The following is a 13,237-nucleotide window of genomic DNA, read 5'->3' on the forward strand; positions in this document are numbered from 1 at the left end:
GCCGGCGAAGCCCCGGCGAGAGGGAGCCAGCCGCGTCGCCTCCCCGCGGCCCCGGAGAAGCGAGTCTCCGGCGCCCGCGCCCCTTCCCCTGTCCGCGCGGGGCCGCCCCCTCTCCGCAGGCCGGGCTGGCCTCGGCTACCCGGTCCCCGCTCACCCGAGCCCGTGGTGGCCGCCATCTTGCGCCGCTGTCGCTGCGAGCCCGGCCTCCCCGCCGCCCACGTCACCGCAACGCGGGAAGTGAGTTGCGGCGGCGGCGATGAGTGGCTCGGCCACTGGGCGGTCGGGCGGGCGCAGGGCAGGAAAGCAAAACGGCGCCGGGGGGCTGGGCTGCCCGAAGCGTGTCTCTTAGCAGCTGCGGCGGGGGAGGATTGTTTCGCGGGGTGCAAGCATTTCGTTTGCGGAGTAGATACGCTCGGGAGGGCGAAACGCGGGCTCGGGTCTCTAGCGAGGCGTCTGGCGATATTGAGTGTGGAAAGTTCGCCAAGAAGCCGCGGCGGTGGGGGGGGGGGGGGTGTCGGGTCGTTGCTGTTGCTGTTGTTATTTAATAATAATAATAATAATAATAAATTACACTTCAGTGGGAAGAGACAGGGCCCAGGGAAAAGACAGACTGCGTCAGAGACCAACATATTAGACGGGCAGACTTACAGCCCGCTTTACAGCATGCGGCGGCCACTGTACACGGAAGCTTATGTCAGAATAAAATGGTTAGTCCTTAAGGGCGCAATCCTGCGCGCGCTTAGACAGAGGACAGGCCTACAACTCCCAGCATTCCCAGCAAGGCTGGCTGGGGAATGCTGGGAGTTGTAGGCCTGCGCGCAGGATGGCGCCCTAAATTGCCTCAGGGCTCTCTTGGTGTCGCCGCCACGGACGACCAGGCCTCCCCGTCTGGAAATCAGCACGTTCCTGTGCGCGCCTACTCAGAAGTGATTCTCGTCGTGTTGAGTGAAGCTTACTCCCTGCTAAGGGTGTACAAGGTTGCAGACTTATAAGCGGTGAAGTGACACACAGGGCGGACACTAACACGTCGCCAAAAAAAAAAGAGTAGAAAAGAGGGCACTGATTTGCATGTGCTAGTTTAGATAATGGTTGCACATTTAGAAATAATTACTATAATTTAAACAGAAATACAATACATTTCACCACAGTGACCTGTGCATCTGCTCGGTCTGCTGGCCAGATGCTAACTGTTGATAGGCCATTTCAAGGCCCCTGCACTCCCTTCTCCTACTACTTTATCTTTAAACTGCACTTGAACTGGCCAGCCCTTCAAAGAGATACCTTCAAGTGAGGACTGTTCTCTGACAGCCTTTCAAATAGAGGACTGTCCCCCTATAAAGTAGGACATCTGGCCACGCTAGAACGCATGGCTTCCACACACTAGGGATGATGGGCAGAAGCCATAAGACTTCTCTCTCTTTTTCAGCGTTGGCAGAGTCTTTTTTCTGTTACAAATGTTAAACCATTGAGACTCAGAAATGTCTTTCTTTGTTACATTTATATCCTGCTTTTTTCCCTGTTACAGGGAATCCAAGATGGTTTACATGATCCCCCTCTCCATTTCATACAAAAACCTGTGAGGTAGGTTAGACTGAAGTCAGTGGCTGTTCCAAAGGCACCCAGTGAGCTTCATGGCTGAGAGGAGACTAGAACTTGGATCTCCCCACTCCTAGTCCAACATTCTCACCAATCCTTGCTGGTCTGCTGCAAATTACTGAGCAATCTCCCTGTAGATCCCAAGCTACCTTCTGCCCAGGGCTCACCCTAGACATTTTGCTACCTGAGGCAAAGGACAAGATGGCACCCCTCCACCCATTCCTTATACAGAAGCCGACCAGAGTGGTAGCTGAATCGCTTCAACATTGGCAATGAGAGAGCATCCTCCATTGCATGTGAGCTTAGGACCTATAGGGAAGCCTTATGGTACTCACTGCTCTTTCAGCTAACATCTCACTGCCACCCAACGTATGCTGCCTGAGGCAGTTGCCTCACTGCCTAATGGTAGGCCACCCTTGTTTCTGCCCACCCTTGTCCTAATGGGCATCAGGCCCAGTCCATTCAGCCTGCATCAAGGTCTCCTCCTGCTGTATCATAGGTACGCTCAGACAGCCCTTTTTAGAACAAATTCTGGCCATGTGAACAAGAGGCTATTTAACACTTGGACCGCTGAAAAGGATGCTTTGTTGGGGAAGAGGTAGAGCTAAGTGGTAGATTACCTGCTTACATGCAAAAGGCCCCAGGTAGGGCTGGGAAGGTCTCCTGTCTGAAATTCTGGCGAGACACTGCCAGTCTGTGTAGACAAACAGTAGGCAACATGGTGCCCTCCAGATGTCTTGTATTAAAGCCCCCATGATCCCTTACCATCGGCTATGCTGGCTAGGGCTGATGGGAATGGTAGGCCAAGACATCTGGAGGGCCACAAGTTGACCAAATGCAGTTACCAAGATGGAGGATACTTGGCTCAACAATATTACAAGTGAGAAGAACCTTGGAATTGTGGTAGATCACAAGCTGAATATGAGCCAACAATGTGATGTGGCTGCAAAAAAGGCAAATGCTATTTTGGGCTGCATTAAGAGAAGTATAGCTTCCAAATCAGGTGAAGTACTAGGTCTACTCAGCACTGGTTAGGCCTCATCTTGAGTACTATGTCCAGTTCTGGGCACCGCACTTTAAGAAGGATGCAGACAAACTGGAGAGGGTTCAGAGGATGGCAACGAAGATGATCAGGGGACTGGAAACAAAGCCCTATGAAGAGAGACTGAAAGAACTGGGCATGTTTAGCCTTGAGAAGACTGAGGGGAGATATGATAGCGCTCTTCAAGTACTTGAAAGGTTGTCACAGAGAGGAAGGCCAGGATCTCTTCTCGATCATCCCAGAGTGCAGGACAAAGAATAATGGGCTCAAGTTAGAGGAAGCCAGATTCCGGCTGAACTTCAGGAAAAACTTCCTGACTGTTAGAGCAATACGACAATGGAAACAATTGCCTAGGGAGGTGGTGGGCTCCCACATTGGAGGCATTCAAGACATGGCTGGACAGCTACCTGTCAGGGATGCTCTGACTTGGATTCCTGCATTGAGCAGCGGGTTGGACTCAATGGTCTCGTAGGCCCTTTCCAACCCCACTATTCTATGATTGGCCATCCCTGGTATAAACCAAGGGTAGGCAACATGGTGCCCTCCAGATGTTTTGGATTACAACTCCCATCAACCCCAGTCAGCATTTGGCCCTGCTAGAGTAGAATGGAACCTTGGGAAATAGATTTTGTATATAAGAAAAGAAGAGTCTATCACACGGTTACCTTTAATCGGCATTTGTAAGGCTCCATGTGAAGCATGCAGTACAGGTGGGGCATCCTTCCATACAAAATCTGAAGTAGCCCTAAAACGTCCAGAGTCCTGAATAAAACAAGACTTTTACAGTGAAATCCCACAGTGCATATTGCGTTCAATGAGACTTTCTCCTAGGTAATAATGCATAGGATCATAACCTGGACATGGACAAAGGGGCCAGTTTTCTGCATTGTTATAGTGATAGATACACATCCAGCTCCATTAAAATCTATGGAGGTTTCTCCACTGACTTCGGTGGCATATGGATTGCATCCATGCAAACCTATTTTGTTAGTAGATCCTTGGTGTGCTCAAATAATGATTTATTTTTATAGGCAGTTCAAGGCAATAGTGCTATTTGGAAAATAGAGACCAAGTAGTAACTTTTTATTTAGTTTAGTTTTCTATTTATCTAGTTTTGTTATCTCTGAGAATGTGCTGTGAACTCCATGCCACATGAGTGAACTTGTTACATTTATCCCACCCTTCATCCACAAGTTCAGGGAAGTGTACACGGTCCCCCTCATGTTATTCTCACAGCACCCCACTGTGAAGTAAGTTAGGCCAAGAGTGATTGACTCAGGATCACCCTGCAAGCGCCACAGCTGAGCAGGAATCTAAATACAACACTAACCACTATACTATACTGCCTCTCAGACTTGGGATAATGGCAAGACGTGACTGCTCCAGAGTTTAAGTCTGCAATCCTATGCTTGTTTAGACAGAAAAACGTCCTACAACTCCCAGCATGTAGCATGCTGGGAGTTGTAGGACTTTTTTCTGTCTAAACATGCATAGCATCGCAGCCTTAACCTCATTATTTTGAAACATTTTCTGACTGTTCAGGTCCCTGCCTGTGTCAGCAGGAGCAGATTGCTTGAATTTGAAAAGCACTTTTAAAAACTAACAAGAATAATGTGTACATTACTGAAGCAAACAACGATTCTAGGCCTCTGTTTCCAACTTTTCTTCACTGAATCCCAAGACAATAAGCAGCACAATCCCTTGGGGAGTTCTCCTGCCAAACTTTGTTGAATGACTGTCTGTTGTGCTGCTTCCACTAATTTTAATAGGGTTTGCCCAAGCAAACTTCCTAATGCATTGGCACTGGCGTCAGTTTAGCTCTCACTGCTTCAGGTTTCCAAACCCTAAGCCAGAGCTATTATAAATTCCGTGGGTAACTTGTGGCCCTCCAGATGTTGTTGGACTGCAACTCCCATCATCCCTACCAAACTTAGGCAGTGGTGAGGCATGATGGGAGTTGCAGACCAAGAACATCTGGAGGGCCACAAGTTGCCCACCCCTGCTTGGATTGCAAGAGTAAGGCCTTCGTGATGATTTCCGCTTTGCAAACACATGCATGAAGAACCTCAAATGGAAAATGCATGTCAAATGCTTAGTATAAATGACTATTATATATTGACAAACCAAAGTTGAGGCAGCATATTTAAATGAGAAAATGTAAGTGAAAGCATTAACAGAAACATTGCACAGAGTGGGGTTGGGCAAGATCAGTAAGTTCAAGAATAAAAGCTGTATACTTTTTTCACATATCAATTTCAATTGATGGTAAATAGTTTTGACAGCTGAAATTTTATGCACAGGATCCAAAAAGCTGCACAGTGACTAGATCCACATGGCAAAAAAAGACTTTGGGGTTGTATTTCTGAAGCAGTAGCTATATGGCAAACCACTTCTGAAATGGAGGAGTCTTTCCAAAGCTGCTTATGATGTGTTGTCGAGGGTGTTATAGTAAGAGACAAACCCCTCAACTTGCTCAAGCCCTTTGGCATGCTTAAAGCACCTGTTCAGATCCCAGTCTATATTTTTGTTCCTGCAATACCCAGTTGTGTCCACCAGGAGTCTCCATTCGCCTAAGAAACTATTGCGTTGACCTTGTAAAATTCAATAGTTGATGCCAAAGGGAAGCCAGTAAAACCCCCACCAACAACGAGATTGCCTTGAATAAAGGCTAACACAACAGAGAGAGAAATAACTCTGAAAAGCCACTCATATCTACCAAAGAGAGTTAGAAAAATAAAAACCATACAGTAAATAAATCACAATTTCTGAAGGGATACTCAATTACCTTTCCCACTTCCTTCTGGCCCTCCAGATGTTTTGCCTTACAACTCCCATCAGCCCTGGCCAGCATAGCAATGATGAGGGATGATGGGAGTTGTAGGCTGACTCCAACCTTGGATCCAGGAATCTGAACTATCCTACGGCCCCCCAGGTGCTGACTGGGGCCATAGGATTGCTCTCCCCAAGGGTCATTGAACTGATGTTAGAAAGGCCTCAGGTGAGCTTTCCTGGGAAAGATATTTCCCAGGTGCAACACCACAACAGAATGTGCCCTGCTTCTGGTCACCACTAGACCTGAGAATTATATGGACTGGGGAAGTTTGAAAGTCTTTCCAAAAAATAAGGTTTTGTATTATATGTGGTTTTGAAGTAGATTGCTTTTTAACGTGTGTGTGTGTACTTTAATGAATTAAAGACAGGATTTTTATAAACATAAAAGCCAGTTTGGTGTACAGTTAAGAGTGCTGGATTAGGCCCGGGGGAACCCAGGTTCAGAGCTCCACTCAGCTATGAAGTTCACTGGGTGATCTTGAGTCTGTCACAGCCTCTCAGCCTAACCTACCTCACAGGGTTGTTGTAAGGATAAAACTGAGTGAGAGAGATAAGAACCATTTACACCACTTGGAGCCCCTTGGAGGAAAGGTGGGGTATAATAAATTGTGTTACTTTTTAAGAAGCCTTTTTTTTTTTTTTAACTTAAAGGTTTCTCCTCGGTTTACAAAAAATAGCCTGCTGGTTTTCTTCATAATTCAGACTTTGGAGGAATAGCTAGGATTTTATGAAAGTATAGGAAGATCAGCAATGGTTGAGAAAGGAGCTACTGTAGTTTGTCATTAGATGATTCACGATATCCCTCTTTATCCATACTGCAATGTTCTTCTCCTTAGGCTTTCTCCGAGTTGTCTCACTTGAGTCACTTCAGGTTCTCACCTCCATTCAGAATTTCACCACCAAAACCCTTTACCCCTCATTGGTCAGACCATACAATAGCCCTCCTGAAATCTTTACACTAGCTCTCCATCCCCATCCAGCAAGCTCTTCATCCTTAAAAGTTCTCCCAACCTGGCTATTCTCTGCCTTAATTATCACATTACATCCCTTCCTAAGAGTTTTCCCAGCTGACAATTAAGTTTACTATTCAGTATTTTCATCTTAGTTTCAGTATTTGGTATTTTCTTGAATAAGTCAGGGTTTGTTTGCTTTTTAAGGGGGGGCAGGTTATTTTTTAAAAAGCAAACCTCACACTCAGATGTGCCAGGCCCCACTTTGATGTATCAAAACCTACCAAGCCCTGTCCTCTGACCTGCCCCCAAACCCACCTGCCTCCATTCCCTAGCTCATCCATACCTCCTTCCCCTGTGCCACCCACTCTCCAGGTATTTTCAGAATTGGATGTTGGCAGCATTCCTGACCATCCTGATCTTCCATTCAACCAATCTGAGATGTGTCCCATTCACCTAACCACCACCCTTTCTCCTTTGCTGCCCTGCCCCTGAAAGTGGAAAAGTTGGAAATCCTAAAAGGATTAGTTGATTTTAGCCTGTTGTTACAGGGAAGGGTTGTAGCTCAGTGGTAGAGCACTTGCTTTGCAAGCAGAAGGTCCCAGGATCAATGTTGCATCCCTAGCATCTCCAGGTAGGGATGGAAAAACTCCTGCCTGAAACCCTGGAGACCCATTGCCAATGTCAATAATACTGGACTAGATGGACCAGTCAACTGACTCGATGACACAGTTTACATGATCACCGCTGCCCACCAATGCTTGTTTAAGCCACAATGAGCTGCGGCGCGTGCCAGGCTGATTGTGACTATTCAAGCCCTGGCTTGTCGTGTCATCCAAGCCTGCGCAGCAGGGGTTGTATGAGGGTTAGATAACTCTCGCATAACCCTAGAACAGGCCATGGGTAATACGAGGGTTGTTTATCCTTAACACGACCCCCGCTGCCTGGGTTTGGACAATACTATCTCCAGTATCAGAGGCAGTATGCCTATGCACACCAGTTGCTGGGGAACATGGGCGGGAGGTTGCTGTTGCACTCATGTCCTGCTTGTGGGTTCCTGGTTGAGAGCTGATTGGCCACTGTGTGAACAGAATGCTGGACTAGATGGGCTCTTGGCCTGATCCAGCAGGGCTCTTATGTTCTTATGACATGACAAACCACAGCTACATCTTAAATATTCAAAATGGCCACCGGCACACACCAAGGTGAGCTGTTTGATCATGCAAACCAGCCCAGGATAAGGCTGCTTGAGTGATTATGGGATATTAATAACTGCAGAGGAAGTGCATTAACAGGTCCTAGTTCAATTTATCTTGTTCACATGGATTGATAATACAGGATATTTAGGTTCTTAGCTCAACGGATTCCAACAAATGCTTCACAGAATAGCACTGAGATTTGTCCCCAAAAGGAGCTCTGAAAGTGCTCCAGGAGAATCTCTTAGGTGTGCTGATTTGTTGTACCTACAAGTCCAAAGCAGATTATACTAATTCCCTACGCTGAGCTACATTGGTCCAAACAGCACACTGGGGGAACAGCTGCCAACATAATTTTCTGGGGCTGCTATAAAAGTGTGTATCCAACCTCCCATGCCGCCCCTGTGGGCCAGGGCCCTTCTATATTACTTTGAGCTTGTAGAGAAAAAAAGAACATGGATGTTAACACATAGCAAAAAAGGAAGATGGGTAGCGCCTGGGGCAGCATGCATGTGCAGCCACTATGTGCAGAAACCAGTCAGAATCTAAGCTCCAAGTTCTTGCAAGCACTGATTCCACCATACCTGTGCACCCATCGCACATTTTGAAGAAATACATTTAGACAGCTGCAAAGGTGGAAAGATGGGCACAAGCCCTCCACGAGCTGTCCTCCCACCCCAAATTCCCTTCTCACTGTTAGTCTGATGGGAGCAATACATTCCACCATTTCAGATTAAAGGACACCCTTACAATGCTATTATTCTAACGGCTAGGATTGTTACCGACACACTGCTAGAAGGTTTACCAAATCTGCTGCAAGTATTCATTGACTAGAACTTTATTTCCGCTGATTTAAAAAACACAATAGTAGTTAGGAGCTGCTGAACATATACTAGGGAGACACAGTCACCCTATAGCAGGAATGGAGAATTAGTGGCCCTCCAAGTTGGGTAACAGCTCCCATCATCCCTGACCACTGGCCAGGCTGGCTGGGGATGACGAGAGTTAAGAGCCCAACAAGCTGGAGGACCACAGGTTCCCCCATCTCTGCCCTACAGGATTTTACCAGCTGAACATATATGCCTGCAACAGCCACTGTGGGTGAAATGGCAGGCTGTGCAGTACCTTACACACCTGTTTGCACTGGACAGTGGTGGCGCTGAAGTCCATGGAGCAGTAAATCTGCTCCAAGTTTCAGTAAGAACTCTAAAGGAGCTATCTAAAGTGCACAGCTCCTTGGATAGCTCCTTTAGAGTTTTGACTGGCTCTGACTGAAGAACTGGGCTGGGCCTCCAGTGCCTGTATGCATTTATATGTATGTGCACTAGAGATGAGATGCATCCACTTCTGGGAGAGGTAGCTCAGCAACATCATTAGTACATGCTACGGAAAGGGGAAAAGTGGCAGTTTGCTGTCAAACTTTGGCAGGAATTTTGTACTTAAAAAGAGAGAGGTCTCAATACTGTATAAGGAAGGGGAGAGAAGGCAAGTGAGAGCAAGTATTAGTTTGAACAAATACTTAAAACATGAACAGCTACATTTGAGACACTATCAGGGACTGCTCATCCAGTATGTTTTGTAGAGGTACTGACATCTACCACACACGTGTGATTTGTTTTGTAGGGCACAGAAAATTTCAACAGTCTTCTATACACATCAATAGGAAATCCAGTATTGGGTTGATGAGTTTGTTCAAGACCTACTAAATTATCCACGATTTGTATTTGCCTGTTGACGAAATGCTAGAGATGCAGTTTTACCCTCAAACTACAAAAAGTAAAAAATAATGATTTGCAACAAGACTTAACAAAAGGCAATTAGTATAATCGAACTGCTTTGTTATAAATTATATACATTCAGACCATACATTAAAATATTATTCCATGTTACACCAAAGAGATTAAGGCTTTATGATATTTACATGAATGAGCAAGCACCTTTAAAATACAGACCATTAACCTATCCCTTCTAACATAAATTTAATGATGCGCCCAGTTTCCTAGAACTACTTTAAACAATGATTACTGTAAGAGGAATCATACAGAAACAAATGCAGTCATTGAACACTAACTGACCTGACGCAGGTGTTATGTTTGACACTTGTGCAGAACATGTTCTGCATCTCCCCAGATTGCTACCAAGTTAGTTACAGGCTTATACAACAATGGTCTGCTCAAATATCAAGGAAGTGGAACACTTGTTTCTTTCAGGAGACAGACAACAGTAAGGATCCTTGATCCACTAGGAGAATGAGCCTCCTGAATATATTCTGTTGCACACCACATAGGACTAAGACTTGACATGATAGCAAGGATGAAGCAACTGGAAGGTGTACCAGACACGAAATGAACTGAAGTGGTGACAGCTTCATAAACTTCTTTTCCCTCTGACTGATTTTCATGCAGTAAGTTTGAAACTGCTCCTTTATAGTGCTTGTTTGTTATCTTTGTTATTCCACATTTTCGTTAAACTACTTTCGAAGTGGCAATTCATGTTGATACAACACATTTTACTGTGCCAATGACATATCTTACTAGAAATGGTGCACTCTCTCCTCCAACTAATGGCTTTTCAAGACTCAAGGATGAAAACGTTCAACATCAGCAGATGTGGCTAACAGAAGGTGCTCAGTACAAACGGGAATAAGCCATTTGCATTTTCAAGTATTATTTTGAAGAGTGAGTCCTTTAACTGCAGTCTGTTAGCACTTTTTAAAAGCATTGTGCTGTAGTCTGTTATTTCTTTGCAAGTCTTTAATTTGGCTGATGGCTTTTTCTTTTAAAAACATTGGCAACAAGTATAAGGATGGCAGAAGCATGGCAAGAGTTATTTAATTTTCTGAGCCCACTTCATGTCATCTGCCCTAGGTTTTTCTCCTGTCAGTCCTTGAATGATATTCTCCAGGAACCTCCAAAATCTGATTTTCTCCAATGGGTAGTTCAGCCAGCCTGAAAGATTATAGAAAGGGAGAAGGATATGGATGTGAATTAGGAAGTACAGTTGTAGATATCTGAATTAATTTGTTTTAAAGTTTTAAAAATTACTTTATTTAATGCATTTCATAGCCAGTTTTCAAGATGTTTTCCCAAGGTTGCTTCCAAGTATAAAAGATAGAATTTTGTATTGGTATAACATGTTCATAAAACATAACTAATTTTAAAACCAATGAATCAGTAAAAAGAGTAGCATATATAATGAAAAATCTTTCAAGTAACGGTCAGAGGGAACAAATATTTTTAAAAAATAGATTGATCCAGCTGTATAATTCTCTTGGGAGGGAGTTCTACAGGGCAGGGCCACCACTGAGAAGTCCCTGTCTCTACTGCCTGCCAACCTTACAGATCTTGTGGTCCATTGAGTCTCTGACAATAATTTTAACATGCATAAGGGTACAGGTGGTCCTTTAAGTAACTTGGAGCCAAGATATTATAGTATAAAATAGGGTTGATTTGATTTAAATAGAATTGTTTTAAATCATGATTTAAATCGCTTCTCTGAAGGATTCTATTTTAATGATTTAAATCAAAGTTAAAATCACAGTTTAAATCACTAGTCAGGAAGGTTCTATTTACTCAACAGTTTTAGTAGAAATACACTGTTGTTTAATAAAACCTTAATACATCTTCAGAGATGTAGGTTTCATTAGAAGGCAGGCACACACTAAACAATTATTCTGAATTGTTTTCAGATTAATTTTAATTGAAAAAATGGGATGTTAATTTGGTTATTTTAGTACTAAAGCAGAATGAACTTCTGAAGTCATTCAGGAGATAACCAGCGCCAACTGTTCAATTAATCATGATATTTTTGTCACGATGTGCCAGAATCAACACTACCAAACAGGCTTTTAAACTGTACTAATAAGACTGTTGAAGAAAACTAACCAGAAGAATAAACAAAAAACATTAACAAAACATGCACATAGCTGTTTATGGAGGATACATGCAGCAGAAGTTTCCTCAGGAGACAGGACTGCATGAATATGTTCTGTTCACTTTTGGTTTCACTTTCTATTCCCCTTGCATTTATATCCAGATTCCTCCTCTTTGTTCAGTTCTACTCCATCTCCCCACATTTTCTATTCATTAACTTTCTCTATCTTTGGACTTAGAGAGAGGCGAGGTCTTGAGAGAATGAGCAAGAGCATGGGCTCCTGTACCCCACCTACAGTGCAGAATTCAACTGATCAGGTTATTTCCAGTCTCCATAAACTGCTGTTAACATATTCATAGAATACTAGTGTAAAGCCCATGTCACCATGCTCCTTTCCTGCTTTTTTGCCCCTCAGTCCCCTCACCACAGAGGGGCTCATGAATACTGCAAATGTGGCTCATGCATAGTGAATCCCCCCTCTGACATTTGCATGAGGCGCAGCCCCACACCCTCCCTTGCGCGCCCTGATTGGCCGCATCCATCCCCTTCTCCCGCCCCCTTGGAGGTGAGGCCCAGGGCCTGCCTTTGTGCCACACTGACTGGCCGAGCAGTACTGTCTGTCATCCCACCAGTGGAGGGGCTGCCCTGCCTGTTTGGCACAGAGGAAATTAACTGCTATTAAAGCTCGAGCTTTGAACCTTTTTGAACTTTCAAAATTTTCTGCATGTCCATACTGCTCAAGCTAGGGATGGCAGAGAATTCCGCCACGGATCACGGTGAGGCCGAATGCCAGTGCAATCGGCCCCCCGAAATCTGTGGCAGAACGGCCTGCCACCCCCCGCGGATCCCACCCCGGGACAAGACTTATCTGGGGTGGATGTTCCGGGCGGCGGCTGGTCTTCTGACCAGCCGCCGCCATTTGCAGTCTTGTCGGGGGGTTGTTTTTTTTTTTATAGAGACGTGATAGGCTATGTAAAGATTTACATCGCCTATCACTGCTGGGTTAAAAAAAAAAACGCGTATGCAAATGGCGGCGGCTACGGCCGCCGCCATTTGCGTTCCTTATTTTTCACCGTCTTAGTTTACGTAAATATTTACATAGACTATTACGGCGAAAATAAAGGGGAACGCAAATAGCGTAGCGGGCGCTATTTGCGTCCCTTTTTGATTCGCCATTTTAGCCTACGTAAATATTTACATAGGCTAAAATGGCGAATCAAAAAGGGACGCAAATAGCGCCCGCTACGCTATTTGCGTTCCCCTTTATTTTCGCCGTAACAGTCTACGTAAATATTTACGTAGACTAAGACAGTGAAAAATAAGGAACGCAAATGACGGCGGCCGTAGCCGCCGCCATTTGCGTACGTGTTTTTTTTTTTTTTTTCCCCATCCCTGATCTAGAAGGATACCACGGTCGGTGGTATCGCAGGCTGCAAAGAGGCCCAGGCAAATTAAGAGCAGCCCCACTCCCTTGTCCTTCTCCTAGCATAAGTCATCCATTAGGATGACCAAAGCAGTTTTTGCCACAACTAGGTCTGAAACCAAATGGGAGCAACCAGAATGGAGTTAGATCAGAGGTGGGCAACTTCAGAGGGTTGGGAAGCCACACTGGACCCCCAAAACCCTCCAGGAACCACATCCCTCTCTAGCTGCCACCACAACCAAAGGTGGCTGCAGGCCTTGTTTCCCAGGAGAATTGCTGGGAATGCAGCCACACAGCTGCAATGGGGTGCTATGGCACAGAGGCA

At 45.1% G+C, this 13,237-nt stretch overlaps 2 protein-coding genes across 3 annotated transcripts in view; both read right to left on the reverse strand.

Moving 5' to 3' along the window:
- Positions 1-201, reverse strand: part of UBE2V1 (ubiquitin conjugating enzyme E2 V1) — a 28,278-nt gene extending 28,077 nt beyond the window's left edge. Inside the window, exon 1 of the mRNA XM_084854129.1 lies at positions 155-201. Coding sequence (XP_084710255.1) covers positions 155-176 — 22 coding nt within the window. The 5' untranslated portion in view covers positions 177-201. The remainder of the gene's footprint in view (positions 1-154) is intronic.
- An 8,239-nt stretch (positions 202-8,440) lies between these two features.
- PEDS1 (plasmanylethanolamine desaturase 1) overlaps positions 8,441-13,237 on the reverse strand; it is a 44,379-nt gene continuing 39,582 nt past the window's right edge. The window contains exon 6 of one of the 2 annotated variants that reach the window (XM_084854128.1): positions 8,441-10,564. In XM_084854128.1, coding sequence (XP_084710254.1) covers positions 10,443-10,564 — 122 coding nt within the window. In that variant the 3' untranslated portion in view covers positions 8,441-10,442. The remainder of the gene's footprint in view (positions 10,565-13,237) is intronic. The other variant, XM_084854127.1, reaches the window with a different exon arrangement.

The sequence above is a fragment of the Heloderma suspectum genome, chromosome 4 (assembly GCF_057233095.1).
Source record: "Heloderma suspectum isolate Gila_16-S chromosome 4, 16-S_ref, whole genome shotgun sequence".
Classification (NCBI taxonomy): Eukaryota; Metazoa; Chordata; class Lepidosauria; order Squamata; family Helodermatidae; genus Heloderma; species Heloderma suspectum.